Genomic DNA, 24,354 nt, shown 5'->3' with positions numbered 1-24,354 from the left:
GTTTCCCAAGCCCCCCCACCCGCCAGCCGCCCCGCGCGCGCTCCCGGATCTCCCGGTCTCAGTCTGGATCCAGTAAGCGCACCGGGATTCCGGTGTTACGCGAGATGCCTGGTGGCGCGCGCACCCGGCTCACGGTCTCAGTCTGCTGTTTTGTGGGTGCCGTCCGTGAGCCCCTCCCGCTTCCCGCGCAAGTGGCGACCGCTTCCTGGCGCCGAACACGGCGGCTCCCTCCCCTTCCGTTTATCTTCCGATATCTGTGCAAGTTTCATGGCTCCCCGCTCTCGTACCTCAATACTCAGCGCTGGAGATGTTCATTTGTAGAGATCCAGATGCCTTCCTGCCTCAGGCTGGTTCGTGGTTTTTAGGCTGGTCTGGTACCTATCCAGCTCGACTCGGAGGACCGGCTGAAAACGGTGTCTCCTACTCCTCCGCCATCTTAACTCCTCCTTTTTTTAGATTTATTTATTTCATTCGACAGATAGAGACAGCCAGCGAGAGAGGGAACACAAGCAGGGGGAGCGGGAGAGGAAGAAGCAGGCTCATAGCAGAGGAGCCTGATGTGGGGCTCGATCCCATAACGCCAGGATCACGCCCTGAGCCGAAGGCAGACGCTTAACCGCTGTGCCACCCAGGCGCCCCTCAAATAAATATAATCTTAAAAAAAAAAAAAGAAAAAAAAAATAAGAAACCATTGCCTAATCCAAGGTCCTCGCTTAACCGCTGTGCCACCCAGGCGCCCCTCAAATAAATATAATCTTAAAAAAAAAAAAAGAAAAAAAAAATAAGAAACCATTGCCTAATCCAAGGTCCTGAAGATTTACACTTCTGTTTCCTTCTAGGGGTTTTATGGTTTTATCTCTTACATTTAGGTTTTTGATCCATTTTGAGTTAATTTGATCCATTTTGTATATGATCTGAGGTTGGGATCCAATACTGTTCTCTTGTGTGGATATTCATTTGTCTCAGCCATGATTAATGCTGATTCCTTGTTTAGTTTGACAGTATCCTCTTCACAAACTGGATAAAGTGTGGAAAGGATAAAGCCTTCATGTCTGTCATTAGGTTTCAGTGCATTGAGGCTGGCTGGAAACTTTATTTGGTTTGGTTTTATCTCTCTATTTTGCATTATACTTTCTTTTGCGTGGATTTATATCATATCTGTTTTACCACAGTAGAGGATTGGGGATAAGAAAATAAACTAAAAAATATGTGATTCATGGACTTGATATGTAAGTTACGGAAAAGTGATAACATATTATTACTTTCTGAATAAAAATATCTGAATGGCTTGCTAAGTGAGCTAATTGGTCTCACCTTTTGGCTCTTTTAATTGGTGGGGCACGTTCCGTGTCTATACATACTGCTTTGTAGGTCTCTGTTTCATGCCATATCATCATGTCAGAGCAGATAATCCTCTCCAGAAAAATTCTCTGATCAAGACAAGGCACTTCAATAACTACTTTTCTGTAGAACTACAAACAGGTGCCAAAGCCTCATGTAATTGTTACCTGTACTTCTCAATTTCTTTTCTACATTTTTCCCCTTCTCAGTCTAACATATTTTGTTGTTATTTCCCTTTCTTTTAGGTTGCAGTTGTTCTGATGGATACCCAGGGGGCGTTTGATAGCCAGTCCACTGTGAAAGATTGTGCCACCATCTTCGCTCTAAGCACCATGACTAGTTCTGTTCAGGTATCACCACTTGATTAAGATAAAAGTTTGTGGAGGAAATAAGATAAAGGGAGTACATCTATTTTCAGTTCTGTTATCAGAATCCCTAGGTGATGTGTAAATGTTCTTTTTAAGCTATAGATACAACTTAAGCTCAATAAGGAGCTTTAATTATTTTTCCACTTTGGTCATCAGTATGTATAAAATACTCCAAAAAAAGTCTGAAAAGTGGAACATGAAATTACATTAATTACATCACACTGGAAATGGGGATTTGGTGAGAACTTAGGAAAACTGATTTTTAAGCTGTAAAGGAAGAATTAGGTGATTTCAACATCATATGCAGTTTTCCAAAAGACAGATAATATTACTGTTTGAACAGACCTTATGTTCTTATATGTAAACCTCTAGTTGTACAAAGTTTCTGTTAGATGGTTTAGCTTATTTGGGATTCCTTTGAAGTGAAACTAGAGTGGTTATCAATCTGGATTTTTGTTTTCTAGATTTATAATTTGTCCCAGAACATTCAGGAAGATGATCTTCAACAGCTGCAGGTATATGTTCATCATAAAAAGTTTAATGTCCTAGTATATCATTTAAAAGTTTTAAGACTAAGAGAAATTTTACAGCTGAGTAGGTTTAGCAACAGATTGAACTATGGGGGAAGGTTTTTGGCTCACAGCGGTCCTGCACCCTGTTACTGCTGGGTAATCAGAGAAGGCCTTACTGAGTTGAGCACAGAACCCAAGAAAGTGGGTCAGTAAGTCCTGCAGTATATCTGGGGGGGAAGTGGTATAGGAGGGGGGGCAGCAAGAAGAAAGAACTGAGCTGGAGGGTGCTTGGCAAGATCGAGGAACAGCAGGGAGGCCAGTGGTTAGGACTAGGAGGTGTGACAGGAGGAGGCTTTTTTTTTTTTTTTTTTTAAGAGAGCACAGGATGGGTTGGGACAGAAGGAGAGGGAGAGAGAAAATCTTAAGCAGACTCCCGGCTGAGTGCAGAGCCCAACGTGGGCCTTGATCTCACAACTCTGAGATCATGACCTGAGCCAAAATCAAGAGTCAGACTTTTTTTTTTTTTTTTAAGATTTTATTTATTTATTCGACAGAGATAGAGACAGCCAGCGAGAGAGGGAACACAAGCAGGGGAAGTGGGAGAGGAAGAAGCAGGCTCATAGCTGAGGAGCCTGATGTGGAGCTCAATCCCAGAACGCCGGGATCACGCCCTGAGCCGGAGGCAGATGCTTAACCGCTGTGCCACCCAGGCGCCCCAAGAGTCAGACTTTTTTTTTTTTTTTTTTTAAAGATTTTATTCATTTATTTGACACAGAGAGAGACAGCCAGCGAGAGAGGGAACACAAGCAGGGGGAGTGGGAGAGGAAGAAGCAGGCTCCCAGCAGAGGAGCCTGATGTGGGGCTCGATCCCAGGACCCCGGGATCACGCCCTGAGCCGAAGGCAGACGCTTAACCGCTGTGCCACCCAGGCGCCCCAAGAGTCAGACTTTTAGCCACTGAGCCACCCAGGTGCCCCGTGACAGGAGGAGGCTTAGTGATAAAGTCAGAGAGGCATTTAGGTCCTGCTGATGCTTGGCCTTCGCCAAGGGCTTGGGCTTTTCCTCTGGGCGATGGGTATAGGAGCTGTGCTTTGAGCAGAGGAGTGACGTTATTTGAGCAGAGGATCACTCTGGCTGTTTAGAATAGATTTTTAGGGACAGGTGTGCATTCAGTGAGACTGGTTGTGAGCTATTGCAAAAATCCAGGTGTAGCTAAATAAATCAGCATTTATAAAATGCATAGCAGTATGTGCCGAGAAAAGAGTATGTGCTTAATAACTGTGAGCCATTATTTATTAATACTACTACTACTGCTGCTATTAGTCATTGTCTTCTGTTCTCCATGCAGCGGTTCTTATATGTTATCCTTGTAAAATACTCTTCCATGGGTATTCCAGAGTTGAATGCAATTCTTGGCACGCCTTTCTGATCCCACCTGTCCCAGTGACGTTCAGGAAAACAGATCAGCATGCACAGGAATGTGAGGGAGTCATTTATTATGGGAATTACTTTGAATTAGTTCTAACTTCAGTTCCTTTAAAAAGCAAAGAAAAGAATTCCTCACTTTGGCTTGCACTTTATAACTTGTGGTTCTACTCTGGTGTCACGACCCCGGGGTTGGGAGCTGTTGTTCCTGAAACATTTCCATCAAAACTTGAGTTTGACACCTTGTCACCTGAAACTTCTTTCTAGGCTCCTTCCTTTTGCACGTTGTTTTGGACACCTAGCTTGTGTGAGGCAGTGGACTCTGAGCTGTAGACACACTCACGTCTGAGGTAGACCGTGTTGTCAGTCAGTGAGAGGTCACGCTGAGTAGGCCCGGGTGCTGTGTGAGGCCTGCTGTGACAACGTACCACAGACGAGGGGGCTTAAGACAACACAGCCTTATGGTCTCGCGGTTCCGGAGTCCAGCCGTCAGAACTCAAGCTGTCCACAGGGCCGCACCCTCTCTGGCCTGTGGGGAAGAGTCCGTGCTTGCCCCTTCCTCGTTCCTGCTGGTTCGCTGGCCGTCCTCGGCGTTCCTTGGCATTAGCCGTAGGCCTTCAGTCTCGGCTTCTGTCGGCCGTCTGTGTGTCTCTTTTCACGTTGCATTCTTCTCCCTGTGTCTGTGTTACCTTTTCTGATAAGGACACAGTCATGTTGGCTTAGAGCTCACCCTGATGACCTCGTCTTAACATGATTACCTCTGTGAAGACCCTGTTTCCAGTAGCGTTTCCTGGTGGAGATCCTCCTTCCCTCTATGCCTTCTTCCTAGAGGCTGCATTTAGCTCTATCATTAGTAAGATGACATCTGTCACTCTGGTCGTTTCTGTATTTTTAAAAGTTAATAGTGTAATCATAATGAAATTAGAAATGATGTTCTTGCAAAAAATTGGGACACCTCGGGTAAAACTGAAGTCCCCCTTCCTGATCCCCAGAGGTAACCACATATCAGGTTTGAATATAGCCTTTGTGTTCTTTTTCTTTGTGAACACATAAATATCTCTATAGGAAATAGGTAACATGTGACAACAAGCCTTATGCAAACCCTTTGAGACTGTGTTTTGGGATTTGAAATTTTCTTGATTTTAGATAGAAAATATGCTGCGTATAAGCATGAGGTCAAGGACAGGAATGGGCGTTCAGGTAATAGCTCCTAATGAAACATGCTACTATTTCTGCAGTGAGAGGTATGACTGATTCATGAAATGGGATAAATAAAGCTTATAAAAAGCCTCACATCCGTTCAAGGCAGGTTTTCCTCTAAGGGAGTTTGCCACCTAGCTTGGGTTTTTAGAGCTTTTTGGATTTCAGAATTACAGAGAGAGATCATGGGTTTTGTAGTTTTGTATGTGTGTTTTGTTTTGTTTATATATAGTATTTTATATGTGTTAGGTGCTTTCTTTTTCTTAAGTATCATTTTATTGTTTTAACAAAGTAATATATATCTATACACACACATACTTTAAAAGTCCGTAGTATTGCAATGTTCATAATAAAAAAGAACATTCTTCCAACCTTTTACTTCCTTTCTCCAGAGCCAATCACTTGTCCTTTGGGCTGTGTCTTCTTATTTGCTTCTAAATTTTTCAAGAACATGGTTATGCTGTTCCTTCTGGATTTTTATAATTTTAATAGTAATAACTTCTTGTATAAAATTAGGGTTTAGCATCTTTACCACTCTCCCACCCTCACCCACAGCTTTCTTCCCCTCATCCTTCCAACAGTTAGATCACAATATTTGGCTAAAAAAGTATTTGTTATTTCCTTATTACATGGTTGTATTTATATGTTCTTCCTCACTGAGGTTTCTTGTGAATTATGATTGCATTTCTTGTAATGAATTACCTGTATCATGTTTTTTGCTAGTTTAGTGTTCTGTGTGCTTATCATTAATGTATCTCAAGGGATAGACTCCTAAAACCTCTCAGTATGGTCTTCATACTTCAGGTTGTTTTTTTTCCATGGGGGGAGGCATCACTCCTGGGCATTGTGTTTTCCTCCTCCATTAGTCCTGGTGTACAGCTGTCCCACTGGCAATTTCTTTCTTTTTAAAAAAATTTATTATTTTTTCCCTTGTGATGAAAACATTTACGATCTACTCTCTTTGCAACTTTTAAGTATTATTAACTGTAGTCACCATGTTGTACGTTACATCCCCATGACTTATGTATTTTATAGCTGGAAGTCTGTACTTTTTTTTTTTTTAATTTTTTTAAGATTTTATTTTTAAGTGATCTCTACATCCAATGTGGGTCTCGAACTCACAACCCAGAGATCAAGATCGTATGTTCTTCCGACTGAGCCAGCCAGACACCCCTGGAAGTGTGTACTTTTAATCCCCTTCACTTTTTGTCCCCTACCACCATTCCACCTCTGTATCCATATGCTTCTTTGTTTTTTGTTTTTAAGTTGTTTGTTTTTCTCGGATTCTACATATAGGTGAGATCAGATTCTACATATAAATGAGATCATACAGTGTTTGCCTTTCTCCATCTGACTTAGTAAAACTTAGTGTAATGCCCTCAAGGCCCATCCATATTGTTGGAGATGGCAAGATTGCCTTCTTTTTTATGGCACATAACATTCCACTGAATATATGCACCACATTTTTTTTGTATCCATTCATCCACTGATGGACACTGAGGCTGCTTCCATATGTTGGCATTTGTGAATAAAGCTGCATTGACTATGGGGGTGCATATGTCTTTTTGAGTTATTGTTTTCGTTTTCTTCAAGTAATTATGCAGAAGTGGAATTGCTGAATTGTATGGTAGTTTCATTTTTAATTTTTTGAGGACCCTCCATACTGGTTTCATAATAGTTGCCCCAGTTAAATTTCTGCCAACAATGGACAGGAGCTCCCTTTTTGCCACATTCTCACCAACACTTAATATTTCTTTTCTTTTTGATGAACATTCATTCTAATAGGTGTGAGGAGGTATCTCATTATGGTTTTTATTTTCATTTCCCTGATACTATTGATGGTGAGCATCTTTTCAGGTACCCACTGGCCATCCTTGCAAAATGTCTATTTAGATCCTCTGCCCATTTTTTAATTGAATTGTGGGTTTTGTTTTTTCCTATTGAGTTGTATGAATTCTTTATATACTGTGGCTGTTAACTTTTTCTGATATACGATTTTCAAATATTTCCTCTCACTTGGTAGGTTGCTCTTTCATTTTGTTAGTGGTTTTCTTTGCTGCACAGCTTTTTAGTTTGATGTTGTTCCACTTGTTTGTTGTGGCGTTTGCTTTTGTTGCCAAATCCAAAAAATCATTGAGACTGACGTCAAGGAGCTTACCACCTAGTTTTCTTCTAAGAGTGTTCTGGTTTCAGGTTTTATGTTCAAGTTTTTGATCCATTTTGCGTTAATTTTTTTGTGTGGTGTAAGAAAGTGGTCTAGTTTCATTCTTCTGCAGGTAGCTGTCCAGTTTTCCCAGCACCATTTACTGATGAGACTGTCCTTTCCTCATTGTATATTCTTGGCTTCTTTGTCATAAAGTCAATTGATTATATATACCGGGGTTTATTTCTGGGAGAATAGAAAGCTATTCTGTTCCACTGATCTGTGTGTCTGTTTTTGTGCCAATATCATACTGTTTTGATTACTATAGCTTTGTAATATAGCTTGAAATTAGGGCCTGGGAATTTCAATTCTTTTTGCAGTTGGATCCTATTTAATCTTTTATTTGTTTATTCTCTATCCTCTCTCTCTCTCTCTTTTTTTTTTTGGTTCTCTTTAATTTTATACATTCTCCAGTAGCATTCTGTGAAAGGATAGAATGGATGCATAGGAGATAACTTTTCTGAGTTCTTGTAAGTCTGAGAATATTTTAATTTTATCCTAGAATTACAGGGTAGAAATAACTTTCTTTTAGAATTGAGGGCATTGCTTCCTTGCCTTCCAGCTTCCAGTGTTGCTGCTGAAGTCCCACACCATCTGATTCCTGATCCTTTGTATGTGACCTTTTTCTCTCTGAAGCTTTTAAGATCTTCTTCTTGGCATGAATTTTCATGGTAATGTACCTTAGTCTGGGCTTTTTCTTCATTCTTTGTAAATGCATATGATCAGAAAGATAAAATGTTGCAGCTGTTGTAACCAAGAAGAAACAGGATCCTGTTAAAATTCAGAAAACAAACAGAAGCTTGGAAATGAACACCATGTCACTAAAATCAGAAACTTCAGTAGAGAAGGAGGTGGATGCTAAATTGGAGAAAATCTCCCTGGCGGGCTGAATGAAACGACAGAGCAGAAGTCAGACCAGAGGAAGGGAGTGAAGCAGAGAGAGAAGAGCAGGGCAGGGGAGGAGAGAAGCGGGGAAAAAGGGAAGAGAGGAGAAGGTGAGGTGGAGGAGAGGGAGAATGGGAGGGCACAGTAAAGAGGGAAATTTGAGCCTCAGTTCAGGAGAGGTTACACCTGTTAATAATGAGAGGTGTTTTAGTAAAACGTAACAGAGCAAATGGAGGGGAAGAAATTATAAAAGGAATAATATAGTATGATGTTAGAATTGAAGGACACAAGTTTTTGTCTTTCTTGCTAGTAGCTTCTCTCAAATTTCTGGTGTCCTTGGCCACGTGTATTTAAGAGTGTGCTGTTAAAAATCTGACCGGGACCGTTGGTAAGAGGGCGGCCTGGTGACTGCTTTGGATCACAGTGAGGTGACTGGACAAGATGATTTGGGTGTTTGTTGCAGCCCCTGAATATCTGTATTTGCAGCCTGTTCTTGGGCTGTCATTTTCTCCAGAGAAGAATTCTTTAAACTCCTGCCGGGGGGTGGGGGGGTGGGTAGAAGCTTGCAGTGGCTCCAGCAGGATGGGAGGCTGAGTCTCACTGTTCAGTGTGTAGACCTTAACCTAAGTGCCCATTTCCAGTGAAGTAGGGGACTTACCTTACTCTGCTCGGCTGCGTTTGGTATCAAAGTGTAAATTCTTTCCGGTTTATCCCTTCCAGACAGTACACTTCCCGTCTTCTGTGGGGGCAGGAAGAGGATTTGGAGCACGGGGAGGTAACAGGATCTGGGAGTGTAGATGCTCCCTCCGAAGACTTTGAACCGTTTCTTCAGTCGTTAGCCTCGCTCCCTCACCCTTTCCTTCGTGGTGACTGGTGCTTCTAATTTCTGAGCCTTCCAGGGATTCTGCAGAGAAAATCTGCTTGTTTCTTGTTGGCCTGTCTGTCACAGATAAGGCAGAGAAATCCGAAACCTGAGATAGTTTTCATTTTTCTGTTTTCCTTCCAGAGTATTTTTGACAGCTCTTCTTTGTTGCCATATCATTTCTCATCCTCTTTATTCTGCGAGTTTATACCTTTTAAACTGTTAAACTTCATTTTGCTATATTTTTAGTGAGAGGCTTCATGAGGACTTGGAGATGAATGTCTGTGTAAACCCTGACCTTAGAGAATTTGGTCATTCGGTCCTTTGCACTGCGTACATGCTCTTGGCCCAGTGCTCCTCCTGCTGTCAGAGATACAGTAGTGCAGGGAACAGACCAACACCCCTGCCCTCCTGGAGCGTAAATTCTAGTAGTGAAGACAAGCACTAATCAAAATAAGTAAATATAGCATGTTAGATAGTGAGTCAGGTTAAGGAAAGATATTTAAAAGAGATGTGAGGTAAGAAGAATTGTGGGGAAACTTGTAATCTTTTGAGGTAGAAGGTTGGTAAGGCTTCTTTGAGAAGGAGCCATTTGAATGAAGACCATGAAAAGTGAGGGAGCAGATTGTACAGTTATTTGGGGGGACAACCTTACAGCCAGAAGGAGGGGTTGGAACAATGGCAGTAAGGCAGCAGTGTTCACAGCATATTTGAGCAAGAGTGAGGAGGGCCAGGGTGGCCAGATCTCACTGGAAGGGACTGCCTTTTCTGCTATGAGGTTGGAGGGTTTTAAGCAGAGGCACGATGTGATCTAACTAACCTTATCACAGAGCCACTGTGGCTGCTGTCCTGGGAATAGTCTGGGGACAGAGTAGGGGCCGAGGCAGGGAGACCAGTTAGGAAGCTGTCGTAATATTCCAGGTCACGTGGAAGCTGTGAGCGGTTGGATTCTGGGTTTGCTAATGAATTGGGATATGGAATGTGAGACAGAGGAATAACAGATTATTTTGAGGTTCATGCCTCTCCAGGCTTTTGAAACTGTAGAACTTTGGTCTCATAAGTAGCATTGAGTCTGTTAAATGAATTCTTTGCTAAATAATAGCTGTAGAAATACTTTAAATAATTTTGCCTAACAAACCATTAACTCTTCTTTTTTAAAGCTCTTCACGGAATATGGTCGTCTGGCAATGGATGAAATTTTCCAAAAACCCTTCCAGGTAGAATGCTAACTGTAAATGTAATTCATGTCTTTGTTTTATTTATTTTTTTTAAGATTTATTTATTTATTTTAGAGGGCACAAATGCAAGTTGGGGGAGGGCAGAGGGAGAGAGAGAATCTCAAGCAGATCCCTGCTGAGTGCTGAGCCCCACATGGGGCTTGATCTCACAACCCTGAGATCATAACCTGAGCCAAAACCAAGACTTGGATGCCTAATCAGCTGAGCCACCCACATGCCCTTCACGTCTTTGTCTTAGTTCAGAGATCAGCAGGCTAGCTGCCTGTTTTTATATGACCTGTGAGTTAGGAATGGTTTTTATATTTTTATTTCTTTATTTTTTATTTTCAAAGATTTTATGTATTCATTTGACAGAGAGAAAGCAAGCACAAGCAGGGGGAGCGGCAGGCCCAGGGTGAGGGAGAAGCAGGCTTCCCGCTGAGCAAGGAGCCCAGTGTGGGGCTCGATCCCAGGACCTTGGGATCATGACCCAAGCCGAAGGCAGGTGCTAACCAACTGAGCCACACAGGCACCCTGGTTTTTATATTGTTAAATGGTTGAAATAAAAAAAGCAATACTATTTCACGACATGTGTAAACTAGCTGTGGCCACTGACATTTAAATTGCAGATAAAGTTTTATTGGAACACAGTTACACTCATTTGTCCATAGCTGCTGCTTTTTTTTTTTTTTTTAAGAGTTTATTTATTTGAGAGAGAGAGCACACACACAAGCAGGGGCAGAGGGAGAAGTGGACTCCCCACTGAGCAGGGACCCTGATGTGGGACTCGATCCTAGGACCCTGAGATCCTAACCTGAGCCAAAGGCAGACGCTTAACCAGCTGAGCCATCCAGGCGCCCTCCATAGCTACTTCTTGTTGTAAGAGTCTAAGATACTTACTCTTAGGTCCTTTATGAAAAAGTTTTCTGGCCCCTGCTTTATTTAGCCAGTTGTTTCACAAGGATGAAAATGCATAGTTACCTCAATAAGATTAGCGGAGCTTTAAGTATTATTATTTATTTATTATTTATAGTTTTTCTTTCTAACATTAAAAGTAGATCTGATTTCATTATTCGCTTGTACCATGCTGTTTTCTTGTCCTTTACCACGTTCCTCATGCTTGCCTTTAGAGCAGAGTCCTGAGTTTAACATCTCCTCAATCTCTTCCTTCTGCTCTTATCAACCCATGGGAACAAAAATATATTCACCTCACATTTGATTTATACATGTCCTTCTAGTGTTTATAAGGTTTCTAAGACTTTACAGAAGAAATAAATCCTTCACAATTTCTTGCCCCCTTTGAAAAAGCTGGCTCTATGCAAGGAAGTATTTCAGTTGTTATTTTGAAAATGAATTTATGCAACCTTATAATATGTTCTGTTCTTTTCCTAAATAGACACTGATGTTTTTGGTTCGAGACTGGAGTTTCCCTTATGAATACAACTATGGACTACAGGGAGGGATGTCCTTTTTGGATAAGCGTCTACAGGTAAGTAGAAATATAAACTAGTGGTAACTTTCTCATTTGCCTTTAGCTGTAGTATTTAAGGCAGATTATATAAAATTCTATTAAGTGTGTTAAATACTTATGAATATTAGTACGCTAATTGTATTCACGTAGGAGTGAAGAGCCTGGATATGGAGCGCACAGGGATTGCAGGGAAGGACTCTGGCTTTGAAGGATTTTTGAAGGTCTCCTGACTCTGGCCCAAGCTTTGATCGTGGTTTCTGTTTCATATTTTGCACCAGGTTCTGTTATGTGCCTTTAGAATGTCATATTCAGAACTTCAGTTCTGTTGTTGTTCTTCAAAATTCTTACTTGTTTTGGGGTGGATATAAACAGGCTTAGCCCGATCTCCGAAATTAAAATACGGGAGTCCTTTGTCAATCACTGCTAACTCGTTAGATCCTGCTTCGTGCCCACAAACCTTCCCTTGTTCTTCCGAAGTATTGTGCAATGCTGTTTTATAAGAAACTCTTTAGTCCCCTGTTCTTTGGTTGCTATGGGAGCCAAACCATGGTTAATCAAATGTATGCATTTATTGGTTCTAGGGTTCTGAGTTTTCTCATTGGACAAAACGGAGGCCGCTCTGGTCCATCAGAGTTGGGAAATCTTTCCTTTGTCCTATACTAGCGGTTCCTAGTGAAGAAAAACAAATGGTCTTTTGTCAATTGTTGGTCTTCATTGGCAGGTAAAAGAACATCAACACGAGGAAATTCAGAATGTCCGAAACCACATTCACTCTTGCTTCTCCAGCGTCACCTGTTTTCTCCTACCACACCCAGGACTCCAGGTGGCCACAAGCCCTGACTTTGATGGGAAATTGAAAGGTGTGTTACAAATGTTGTTACTTTAGACCTGTGGTTCGATGTTTGGAATTAAGCAATGATCTGAGAATGTCACTTACGGTTCGGTGAATGCTGAGAAGGGGCAGCCCGTTCTCCTAGAGAGAATGGTATTTAGAGTCCATTTCAGGTTTTGCTTCTGCCTTACTGTGACCGTTAGAGTTCACCTTAACTTTCCATCTGAGATGGTGGCGGTCAGATTCATGAACGATCTTTCTAAGAGGCCTGTTGTAATTACTGGTTTACAAGAGATAAAAGCGCTAAATGAAGGAACACTAAACATTGGTCAGCTGTTACTTATCAAGTACAGTTAAGGCCCCAAAGGAAGGTATGTGATACACGGCATGGCTGTGTTTTCATCTTCTTTGTAATTAGCGCAGAGCCTGGTGCCGGGTCACGTGAGTATCAGGAAGTGGTGACTAGGTGGTGGCTTAGAGAAATTAGAGTTGGGACTCTTGGATTCCATTCTCTTATTTTCGTTCCTTATTCATTTAGACCTTGAGTCACGTAATGTCCGGCCTTCAGTTTACACATGTGTTAAACTAGCACCTTTGTTTATAAACTTACCTGAGCTGCTCTGCTTCCCAGTAAAGTAGGAATAAAAATAACTGCCATTTCCTGAGGCTCCGCTGTATTTCCCGCCGCCTGTCTCTTTGGGCTGCTATAACAGAATGCCATACACTTATCAACAACAGAAATCTATTTCTCATGGTTTTGGAGGCTGGAAGTCCAAGGTCAGGGTGCCAGCACAGTTAGGTGAGGGCTGTCTTCCTGTTCTCAGACTTCTGGTTGTACCCTCATGCGTGAAAGGTCTAGGGAGCTCTGTGGGGTCTCCCTTACAAGCGCACTAGTGCCATTCACAAGGGTTCCTCCCTATGACCTAATCACCCCTCAGAGGCCACGCCTGCTGATACCTTCACCTTTAGGGGTTATGATTTCCACATACAAATTTGGCAGGGACACAAACATTCAGACCATAGCACCAACACTGTGCTAGCTTTCCTACTTCATGCTCCCAGTGCTTCCGGAAGCTGATACTGTCTCCTTTATCTCACAGATGAGCAAACTGGCTTAGGAAAGTTAAGGAACTTGCTGAAAGTACTCTGCTAGTAAGTGGGGGGCCGGGAGGGGGCAGAGATTCACATCTAGATTCTTTTTGCCCCAAAGTCATATTGGGCTAAAGCAGAAGTTCTGTTATTTTGCAGACATAATTTAGAGGGTATATAATGTTTAGGTTCCAGGAGAACTTACCTTTTGAAGTGGAAGTTTTTCATAGCCTCGTAATAAACATAAAATATGTCATTTTCAATTTATTTGACTTACTTGATCCAAGAACATTAATGTACTTTTTCAGTTTAAGATTTACATTCCAGCTGGGCTTCGTAGTGCAGAAGAAACTGAGTTTGAGAGACTTACCTTTATCTTCTCTTTGTCACTGTGTGATATTTTTATGTGGTTGGCAGCTTTCCTGAGCAGGAGACTTCCAGAGCCTATTAGATGGCAATGCAGAAATCCAAGTTTGGGGTCTGGCTTTAGAGAAAAATCTGCTCAGGCCACACTGGAGCTAGAACCTTTTCCTTCAAAAGCAGTTGCAAGTGACTTTTCTGAGTGGAGTATGGAGAGAAAGTTGAGTGTGTAGATGATGTGTTCCTTCAGGCTTTACCACTCTTACTAGACTATTAGACATACCTTCACCAAACCTAAACTCGGGTTTGTTCATCACTGGGAGGGGAGGTGTCCAGGGCATTCCCAAATGAGGCTGCTGAGGAGGGGGTGGGTTCAGTGACTCCCGTGTACACTTGAGCCTCAGCGTGTTCTCAGGTTATCAAGTATAAACCTGCAAAAAGGCATTTCGCTGTGTTTTTAAGCATTTTAATGTTTCAAAAACATTGTTTTAAAATTCACTTTTATTATGTCATTCCAGGAAATAGGAAGAGCTTTTTAACATTTTCTAACCCCGATTTTTGAAATTTTGTATGACTGTTGGGTGTGCATTTGTATCTGTTTCCTAGGACTCTTGTAACAAAGCACCACAAACTGGGTGGCTTAGGACAGTAGAAATTTACTGCCTAACAGGTTTAGGAGACCAGAATTCTGAAATCATGGCGTCTGCATTGATTCCTTCTGGTGGCTCTGAGGGGGAATCCGCTCCCTGCTCCTCTCCTAGCTTCTGGGGTTTGCTCGGAGCTGCGTGCGTCACTCCGGTCTCTGTCATCACATGGGTGCCTTCTTTCTGTGTCTCTGTGCGTTCTCTCCTCTTATAAGGACACTGCTGTGTGGATTTAGGTTGCTCCCCAATCTGGTATGATCTCAACTAGTTATATCTGTAATTTCCAAGTAAGGTCATGTCCTGAGATTCCAGGAGGATGTGCATTTTGTTGGATAGTGTTCAACCCTGTATGTATTTAAAACTTATGAACAACTTATCACTAAATATTCATTGTGCTAATTTTCCTATTTTATTTGTAAAATAGGGAACAGTTCTGTATAAGCAGCTGTTAGTGTCATAATTATGTACTATTTGTTTCCCTCATCCATCATTGAACTTTAAAACACACTTATGGGATTAAAATCTTACTCTCTTACGTGAAAAGGCAAGTCACAAAGGAAGAAGTACAAATGGTCAGTATATACTCGTGAAAATATGTGTAGCATCACAATAATTGAGAAAGTGCAAATGAATTGGTACGAATTCATAGTCTTTATGGGTTAGTATCAAAATTTAAAATGTTTACATCCTTTGATCCAGTGTTTCTCTTTTAGGAAAGTATCTTAAGGAACTATCCAAATAAGTGGGTAAAAATACATGGACAAGGGTATATATTACTGTACCGTTATTATAATAGGGAATAATTAGAAACAAATGGGTGTTTTTGAGGAATTGGTTAAATTATGGTACATTTGCACCTTTGAAAGTTAATTTTAAAAGTTATTTAAAGTCTTTTTTTTTTTTTTTTAGAGAGCAGGGAGGAAGGGCAGAGGGAGAGGGAGAGAGAGAATCTTAAGCAGGCTCCACGCCCATTGCAGAGCCTGACGTGGGGTTCCATCTCATGACCCTGAGATCATGACCTGAGCCGAAATCAAGAGTCAGATGCTTAACCAACTGAGCCACCCAGGCGCCCCTATTCAAAGTCCTTGAAAAGGTTAAAGTATAGATAGATCTATCTGTGTTTGCACAGATGTCTATGACATCTTATTAAATGCAAAAAGGTTGCATAGTAGTATATGTTGTATGATCCTATTTATTTAAAAATGTATATTTATAATTATGTTTTTAAAAGAAAAGATTTGAAAAATAAAAATTTCCTTTTTTGTTTTACTTTAAAAATATATTTAGGGGTGTCTGGTTGGCTCAGTTGGTTATGCGTCTGCCTTCAGCTCAGGTCATGATCCCAGAGTCCTGGGATCCAGTCCCGCATCGGGCTCCTTGCTCAGTGGGGAGCTTGCTCCTCCCTCTTCTCCCTCTCCCTCTGCCTGCTGCTCCCCCTGCGTGTGCGTGCACTGTCAAATAAATAAATTCTTTTAAAAATATATATGTATTTATAGTCTGCCTTGTGTGTCTGTTTCAGGAACTATAGTCGTTAGGAGGATTGTTCATAAAGAATTCTTATTAGCTCTGCAAAGGTTTGTGTACTTTTTAGGGGCTTTGCAGATGGATATTTTGTAATTTTAGGGAACCTTTTAAACAGGGTATTGAGGGGTTTTGAGTGAAGCATAAATTGGATGCAAAATTGCAAACACTTGGTGGCTTGGAGTATTTGGCAAGTGCTTGATTGAGAACCACATAAACTTTATTTTGGGGGACCTGTAAATGGAGCCGATGTGTTTTTCACAGTTAAAGAAAATGCCTGCATGTTGTCTTTTCTGAAGTATATACTTGCAGGGTGACTTGGTTGAGATCCGGCAAGCCCCATTCCACATAACCTGGAAAAGACAACATTAACTTGAGAGCAGTTAGGGCTGATCCACAGAAGGACCTTAAAGTAATTACTGTAGAACATTTAAATTTAACGAGTTAACATTTTCTGCAAATGTCTCCCAGATACTTCAGGATGATTTTAGTGGTTTTATTTTGCTGTTTTTTGTTTGTTTGTTTTTTTAAAGAATGACTTTATTCAGAGGTGAACACTTGCCAAACAATCTTAGTTTTGGTACAATCGCTGCTCACCTGCTGCTTCCTGTCAGCTAGATTAGCTCACTTTTGAGACCCTTTCATCAGACACAGATGACTCTGCCATAACCATAAAGAAAACTGTCATCTTCATATTTTCTAGCGCAGAGAGACCTCATGCAGTAACCACTGAGTTGTTTAGCTAGAAATTAAACAGAAGAGTTTTAGGGCACAACCTTCTTTGATGCCATGAGATTTTGAGATTGTCTGTCAGGAGCTGGTTCTTGTCTGTTCCGAGTCTAAAACTAGTGTTCTGGTACAGCCTTTATGGAGGCATGACTAGCTGAGGGTCTGTTAAATCTGGGTAAAATCAATGTAGGAACAATCTGTGGTGTCTACATTGTGCTAGTTTCTAGTATGATAACAGTTGGCACCATAAAAAAAGGGTTTTTTGTTTCGTTTTGGAATAGGTAATACATTCACATGTTTAAAATCCCAAAAAGGATTAAAAAGTATTCAGTGAAAAGTCTCTTCCATTTTTTTTTTTTTTTTAAGATTTTATTTATTTATTTGACAGAGAGAGACAGCCAGCGAGAGAGGGAACACAAGCAGGGGGAGTGGGAGAGGAAGAAACAGGCTCCCAATGGAGGAGCCTGATGCGGGGCTCGATCCCAGAATGCCGGGATCACGCCCTGAGCCGAAGGCAGACGCTTGACAACTGAGCCACCCAGGCGCCCGTCTCTTCCATTTTTTTAAGGCTCCCAGAGTTTCTTTAGTATGTGCAAGCAAATATGAATATACACAGAATAGCATAGTGTGTACACTATTTTGTGGTTTTTCACTCCAAGTTATAAAGAATTTGTCCCACTTTTTTTCTTGAAATTTTGTAGTTTTATTTTTCACATTATAAGTTACGATCCAGTTTAGATCCATCTTATTTTCTGAATAGCTACCCGTTTGTCCCAAAAGCATTTATTGAATAGTCCAACTTCCCCCACTGGTTGAAATATCACCTTTATCATATATGAAGCCACTAGACAATGTGTAATACGGGTAAAATTGGTGAAAGCTGTACTTTGGCGCCATCCTGAGGAGACTATAGAATTAAGAGTATTTGGATGGGAGATTGGTACCCATTTATTTAGGTGAGACGATTAAAAAACCAAAATTTTTTTTTGATGTCTTGAGATCTTATAATTGATCAGTTATTTAAGCTGGGATGGGAATCGGTAGAGATGAGGAGTACATATTTACTAATCAGAGAAAAATGTCATGTAGATTTTAATTTATGAGGCATAAATAAATTCTAGGTAGATTACAAAGTTAAATTATGAAAATTAAAGCATGGGGGAAATTTTAATTTTATTAGACTTCTGGAATTGGGAAAGGACTCTTTAAAATTAGGAGAAATAAAAGAAATTGCCAAGGAAAAATGGTATAGATTTGAATATCTAATAATTTTATGCATATTAAAAAAAAGGCAAACAAACTGGAGAAAATATTTCAGTGATTATAGTATACATCATAGAAGATAGTGTATTTGTTGACTTTGTGAAGAGTGACTATATTCTAAGATATAGGCCCCTGGTAGGGGAAAAGGAAATCAGCTGACGAACCAAGATGGGAGAAAGTTTGGTCTAACTAGCAACAACAGAAATGAAAACAAATTAAAATAATGAGCTATCATTAAATTTTAAAATGTACTATTAGGTATCCAAAAGAATGCAAAAGTGTTACACATATGAAAGGATACGTAGAACTTATATATGTAAGATATAAAACCTCAGGTAATGAACATCATGAACCTACTACCCAACTTATCTAGAACCAGAAGTGGCAAATTTTTTTCTGTAATGGACCAGGTAGTAAATATTTTAAGTTTTGTGGGCCATGCAATTATTCATTCATCTTTGCTGTTAAAACAAGAATGCAGCCATAGACAAAGCATAAATGAAGACATGGTTGTGTTTCAACAAAACTAATGACAATTACAGTTAGGCTGTATTTGGCCCAAGGGCTGTAGTTTGCCAGTCTATTGTCTAGAACATTACCAGTACTATTTGCTATCCCTGTGTGCTTCTTCCTATCCCATCTCCCTGCCTCTCCACAGAAATAACCACTATTCTAAATTTTGCTTATTTTGCCCTTGAATTTTTAAAAAAAATCATTACTTGTGTTTGAATCACTTAGTCTGTTGCTAAGTCTAATTTTGAACTTAAAAAAATAGTATGTGGCCAACTTTATTTTCATTGAGTGTTTTATTTCTTCTTTTTTATTAAAAAATTTTAGGGGCGCCTGGGTTGCTCAGTTGGTTAAGTGTCTACCTTTGGCTCAGGTCATGATCCCAGGGTCCTGGGATCGAGTCCCGAGTCAGGCTCTCTGCTCAGCGGGGAGTCTGCTTCTCCCTCTCCCTCTGCCCTTCCCCCCTGCTCATGCTGTCTCTCTCTCTCTCTCTCTCTGTCTCTCTCATGCTGTCTCAAATAAAATCTTCTAAAAATTAAAAAAAAAAAAATTTAGTTGAGAGAGAGAGAGAGTGTGCGTGCGAATGCAGGCGAGAAGAGGGACAGAGGGAGAGGGAGAATCTTAAGCAGACTCTGCGCTTTGTGCAGAGCTGACACGGGGCTCAATCCCATGACCTGAGCTGAAATCAAGAGTTGGACACTCAACTGACTAAACCAGCCAGACGCCCCTGAGTGTTTTATTTCTGAGATTATCTGTGTTACTGCATGTAGTTTATTAGTTCATTCACTTTTACTGTGGTATAACTGTGCCTTCTGCGAATATAACACAATTTAATCTCCATGGAAATGTGAGCTTTTCCCCTTTCTTGCTGTTACGAACAGTGCTGCAGACATTCTAGTGTATGTGGATATATGGGAGTCTCCCAAGGGTATGTGCTTTAAAAGCAGGATTCCTGGATGTTAGCATTTGTGTATTTTCACCTTTACTGGATAATGCCAGGTTGTTTTCCAAAGTGTCTGTTCCAATTTATGCTCCCTTCATCGGTATATATAGAAATTCCTGTTGATCCATATCCTAGGCAATGCTTAGTGTTATCAGACATCTAATTTTTGCCAAATTAGTGGTATAAAAACAGTGTGTCATTGTGGCCTTAAATTGTATTTCTCTGGTTACTAATGGGATTGAGTATCTTTTCATATATTTATTTACATTTATTGTTCCTTTCCTCTGCAATTCCTATTCACGCCTGTTCAGTTTTAGATTGGGTTTGTCTTTCTCTGCAGTGTATAGATCCTATATGTGTATTTTAAGATATGATTCTTTGTTAGTTATATGTTGCAGATATCTTCTCCCATCTTCTGTCTTGTCTTTTTTTTTTTTATGGTGCCTTAGTTTTAATGTGATTTAATTCATTCACCTTTGATCTTATGTAGTGATTTTTTAAGTCTTGTTTAGAAAATCCTTTCCTTTCTCCACGCACACACCCGCACACACTCTCCCTTGCTCTGTTTGTCTCTCTCTTTCAAGTATTGTCTTTCATATACGTGTTTAATCCACTGGGAATTAATTTTGATACGTGTGAAGTAGAGACCATTTTCTATTTTTCTGTAGATACCAATACTTTGACATCATTTATTGAATATTCTGTCTTCCCATTGTTTATAATTTCTGTTACTGTTTAAAAAAAACACTTTTCATTGGGGTGCCTGGGTGACTCAGTTGGTTAAGCATCTGCCTCTGGCTCAGGTCATGATCCCAGGGTCCTGGGATCTAGTCCCGCGTCAGGCTCCCTGCTCAGTTTGAACCCCACACTGGGTGTAGAGACCGCTTAAAAATAAAATCTTTTTTTTTAAAAGATTTTATTTATTTATTCATGAGAGACAGAAAGAGAGGCAGAGGCAGTGGGAGAAGCAGTCTCCCTGCTGAACAGGGAGCCCAATGAGGGACTCGATCGCAGAACCCCGGGATCACGATCTGAGGCAAAGGCAGATGCTTAGCCAACTGAGCCACCCAGGCACCCCTTAAAAATAAAATCTTGAAAAAATCTCTAGTGTGTTGAGAGTTGTAATAGCCTTCTTACACATTGGTGGGAGAGGTATAAATTGGTACAGTCTTTCATAAAAACAACTTAGCAATATAAAGGAGCCTTGAAAAGGAAGGGAATACTTTATTTTATTTTACTTTATTGTATTTATTTATTTTTAAAGATTTTATTTATTTATTTGACAGAGAGCACAAGCAGGAGGAACTGCAGAGGGTGGGGGAGAAGCTGGCTCCCTACCGAGCAGGGAGCCAGATGTGGGACTCAATCCCAGGATGCTGGGAGCATGACCTGAGCCGAGGGGAGACACTTAACCAATGAGCCACCCAGGCGCCCCTTATTTTTTTTTAAGATTTTTAAAATTTATTCATTTGACAGAGCGAGTACAAGTAGGCAGAACAACAGGCAGAGGGGGAGGGAGTCGTAGCAGGCTCCCTGCTGAGCAGAGAGCCTGATGCGGTGCTCAGTCCCAGGACCCCGGGATTATGACCTGAGCCGAAGGCAGATGCTTAACTGACTAATCCACCCAGGCGACCCAACCCCCTCACTTTTAACTAGCAAGTGTTACAACAGTTAAGATAGACTGAAGATTGCATTTTATGCTCAGCTTGGTTGAATAAACCTGTTTGGCTTACTGTTTTCTTCTTCATGGTCTTGTGAACAGATATTGCCAGTGAATTCAAAGAGCAGTTACAGATCCTGATTCCATATGTATTAAACCCAGCTAACTTAATGGAAAAGGAGATCAATGGGTCAAAAGTCACCTGTCGGGGGCTTTTGGAGTATTTTAAGGTAAATATCGGTTTTAATTATCAAAATATTTGACTTTTGGTAAAACTGATCTAGGTTGTAAACTCACTTGAATTTTATTATTTTAAAGCTTAGGGGCAAGTTTCATGGGGGAGATGGCGAGAGGCATTTTCAGAGCCTCCAGTGTCCTTCCAGGAGTGGGCCACTGGGTGGCAGTATCGGTCTAAGAACCAAATGGATGTTCTTTGCACTTTCTTAGAGGAGTAATTACTGTGGCTAAAGGAAGATTGTTCCTCAAGGAAGATGGTGTGGACAGGAGGTGGTTAGGAAGTTGCCGTGAGTAGGAGGAGACGGTACCTAGATGTGACATGGCTACTTCAAGGCGGACGGTCACTGTGCCCACAGGTAGTGGTGAGGCCAGTGTGCATGGGGAATCTGGTGGGACTCCTAGCCTTGCTAGGCTTGTGCTGCTTGAGAACAGTTTTAGTTAACTAAAAATGCTAACATGCACTCCAAGGTGTGTTGTGTTTTTGCTAATTCCTGGGTGTTGATCTAGGTTTTTAGGAAAATGCAGTTGTATGGCCACTTTCTAAAAATTAAAGTATGATTAAATGTGACAGAATCACATTTTTCCACAGTTGTTTTTATGTTTATATTCTAAGGCATATATTAAAATTTACCAAGGAGAAGATCTGCCTCATCCCAAATCCATGCTTCAGGTAAGCAGTTGTTTGACATCCTAAATGATACTGTTTGATTCCTTGTTGACCCATACACAAGAAGTAGCATCCTTTAAGAAGAGAATGCAGGCCTCCTGGGTGGCTCAGGCGGTTAGTGTCCAGCTCTTGGTTTCCGCTCAGGTCATGATCTCAGGGTCCTGGAACTAAGCCTTGCGTAAGGACTCTGTGCTCAATGGGGTGGTCTACTTGAGAATTCTGTCTCTCTCTCCCTGTGCCCCTTCCCCCACTTGTGTACATGCCGTCTCTCTAAAATAAATAAATAACTCTTTAAAAGAAAGAAAAGGAAAGAAAATAATGCCATTGCTCTCCGTGCCTGTTATGCTGAAGTATGTTAATTTTTAGCACATTCTTCAGCATTGTGACTGCCCTTTTTTTTTCCTTCCTTAATTTTTGTTTGTTTGTTTGTTTATTTATTTAAGATTTAATTTATTTATTTGACACAGAGAGAGAGAGAGCACAAGTAGGCAGAGCAGCAGGGAGAGGCAGGGAGCTGAGCTGGGAACCTGACATGGGGCTCGATCCCAGGACTTTGGGATCACGACTGAGCTGAAGGGAGATGCTTAACTTACTGAGCCAACCAGGCGCCCCCGCCCCCTGGGGTTTTGTGCATATTCATGGGGGTACAATTAAAGCAGAATGGCCCCTCACTGGGTCTGGTCTTGCCACCAAACACACTGTGAGAGCACGGTCTTATTACACCCACGTAGAACAGACCCAGTTATCTTAGACAAATTATTGTCCTGTTATCTGTTGTCTACTTTAGTAGGACACGTCCTGACATACCTATTTACTACTCGCTGGCCAGGTTTTTTATTTTCGGCGACTTTTATTTTCAACATTTTGCTGTTTTCAAGATGTCATTTCATTAACACATAATTTCTGACTTTCGTGTGGAGAACATAAGGCCGTTTACTGCCAGATGTTTATTTCCTTAGTAGCAAAACATTTTCACAAAGGAAGCTAGAGTTGGAATTCATGAAAGATAAATTTTTTTCCCTTTTTTGACCCATGTCTATTTCTTAGCACTTAAAATTGAAGCAAAGGGAATGATATTTGCAGAGGTTTAATTGACGATAGAGACTCATGTATAAGAATGATTTTTGGCAGAAACTTTGGCAGAAAAGGAGTATTTTATCTCATAAATTGGGCTATATGGAAACCTAACAAATGGCAGAAGGATCCTAGAAAAGGAAGAATGGGGACAGGGTGAGAGGACATTGGCACTTGGGTATTTGTGGTAGAATGTTAAAAGAGGGGACTCAGAGTTCATGCTTTCCTTTCTTAAAAGGCCACTGCTGAAGCCAACAATTTAGCAGCTGCAGCATCCGCCAAAGACATTTATTACAACAACATGGAAGAGGTATGTTGGGCACGTGTCTTACTCTGACTTATCTATCACCTGGGCGTGTTGCTGACGCCAGAAGCCCAAACTGATCCTGTGTAATGTATGTGAAGATGACAAGACAAGAAAGCTGTGTTCAGGTCCCCTTGGTAGTTGGGGTCTTCTGGTTCTTTCCATTGCGAAGCAAGCCTTTCTTCTGGTGCAGTTAATGTCACCCTGCCTATTTCAGTGCACTTTTCAGAGGAAGTGAACCCAGACTCTTACTGGTTTTGGTCATCAATTTAAAGTTAATTTCTAATATCTTAAAATGTTCTGACTTTTTCAGTGTTTTCGCTTGTTTCATTGGGCACTTGTTTTCAAAGGGATCTTCAATACGTTATGTCTTAATTCTTTTTAGGTTTGTGGGGGAGAGAAACCTTACTTGTCTCCAGACATTCTAGAGGAGAAGCACTGTGAATTCAAGCAGCTTGCTCTGGACCATTTTAGGAAGACCAAGAAGATGGGTGGGAAGGACTTTAGCCTTCGTTACCAGCAGGAGCTGGAGGAGGAGATCAAGGAGCTCTATGAGAACTTCTGCAAACACAATGGCAGCAAGAATGTCTTCAGCACCTTCCGAACCCCTGCGGTGCTTTTCACGGGCATCGTGATTTTGTACATAGCCTCAGGCCTCACTGGCTTTGTTGGTCTTGAGATTGTGGCCCAGCTGTTCAACTGTATGGTTGGACTGCTGCTAATTGCACTTCTTACTTGGGGATACATCAGGTATTCTGGTCAATATCGTGAGCTGGGCGGAGCAATTGATTCTGGTGCAGCGTATGTGTTGGAGCAGGTGAGTGGTGCCCGCTGACGAGGCCACCGGTTGATCACACACAGATGTTTGTGCTTTTATTGTAAAGTATTTCCATTTGGAAGAGTTTCACAGTGAAAGAAGGCATGAGAAACTTTCCCTGGCCATTTTTGTTTTTCGATAGGTATTACGTTGTATCATCCTTCCTTAGGATATTAATATTTATTCCTAATATTTTGTTTCCATGCCTTAAAACTGCCCTC

General features: G+C 41.0%; 1 protein-coding gene across 3 annotated transcripts in view; it reads left to right on the top strand.

Moving 5' to 3' along the window:
- The window catches only part of ATL3 (atlastin GTPase 3), a 56,341-nt gene that overhangs the window by 27,060 nt on the left and 4,927 nt on the right, over positions 1–24,354 (top strand). For all 3 annotated transcript variants that reach the window (XM_040639279.1, XM_040639278.1, XM_040639280.1), the window contains 9 exons: positions 1,587–1,691; positions 2,174–2,224; positions 9,956–10,012; positions 11,409–11,501; positions 12,205–12,343; positions 21,137–21,264; positions 21,885–21,941; positions 23,251–23,322; positions 23,702–24,133. In XM_040639279.1, coding sequence (XP_040495213.1) covers positions 1,587–1,691; positions 2,174–2,224; positions 9,956–10,012; positions 11,409–11,501; positions 12,205–12,343; positions 21,137–21,264; positions 21,885–21,941; positions 23,251–23,322; positions 23,702–24,133 — 1,134 coding nt within the window. The remainder of the gene's footprint in view (positions 1–1,586; positions 1,692–2,173; positions 2,225–9,955; positions 10,013–11,408; positions 11,502–12,204; positions 12,344–21,136; positions 21,265–21,884; positions 21,942–23,250; positions 23,323–23,701; positions 24,134–24,354) is intronic.

The sequence above is a fragment of the Ursus maritimus genome, unplaced genomic scaffold, assembly GCF_017311325.1.
Source record: "Ursus maritimus isolate PB19 unplaced genomic scaffold, ASM1731132v1 scaffold_23, whole genome shotgun sequence".
In the NCBI taxonomy this organism is placed as follows: domain Eukaryota; kingdom Metazoa; phylum Chordata; class Mammalia; order Carnivora; family Ursidae; genus Ursus; species Ursus maritimus.
The sequence above is the reverse complement of the archived record's forward strand: the minus strand, read 5'-3'. Positions and strand labels throughout refer to the sequence as shown.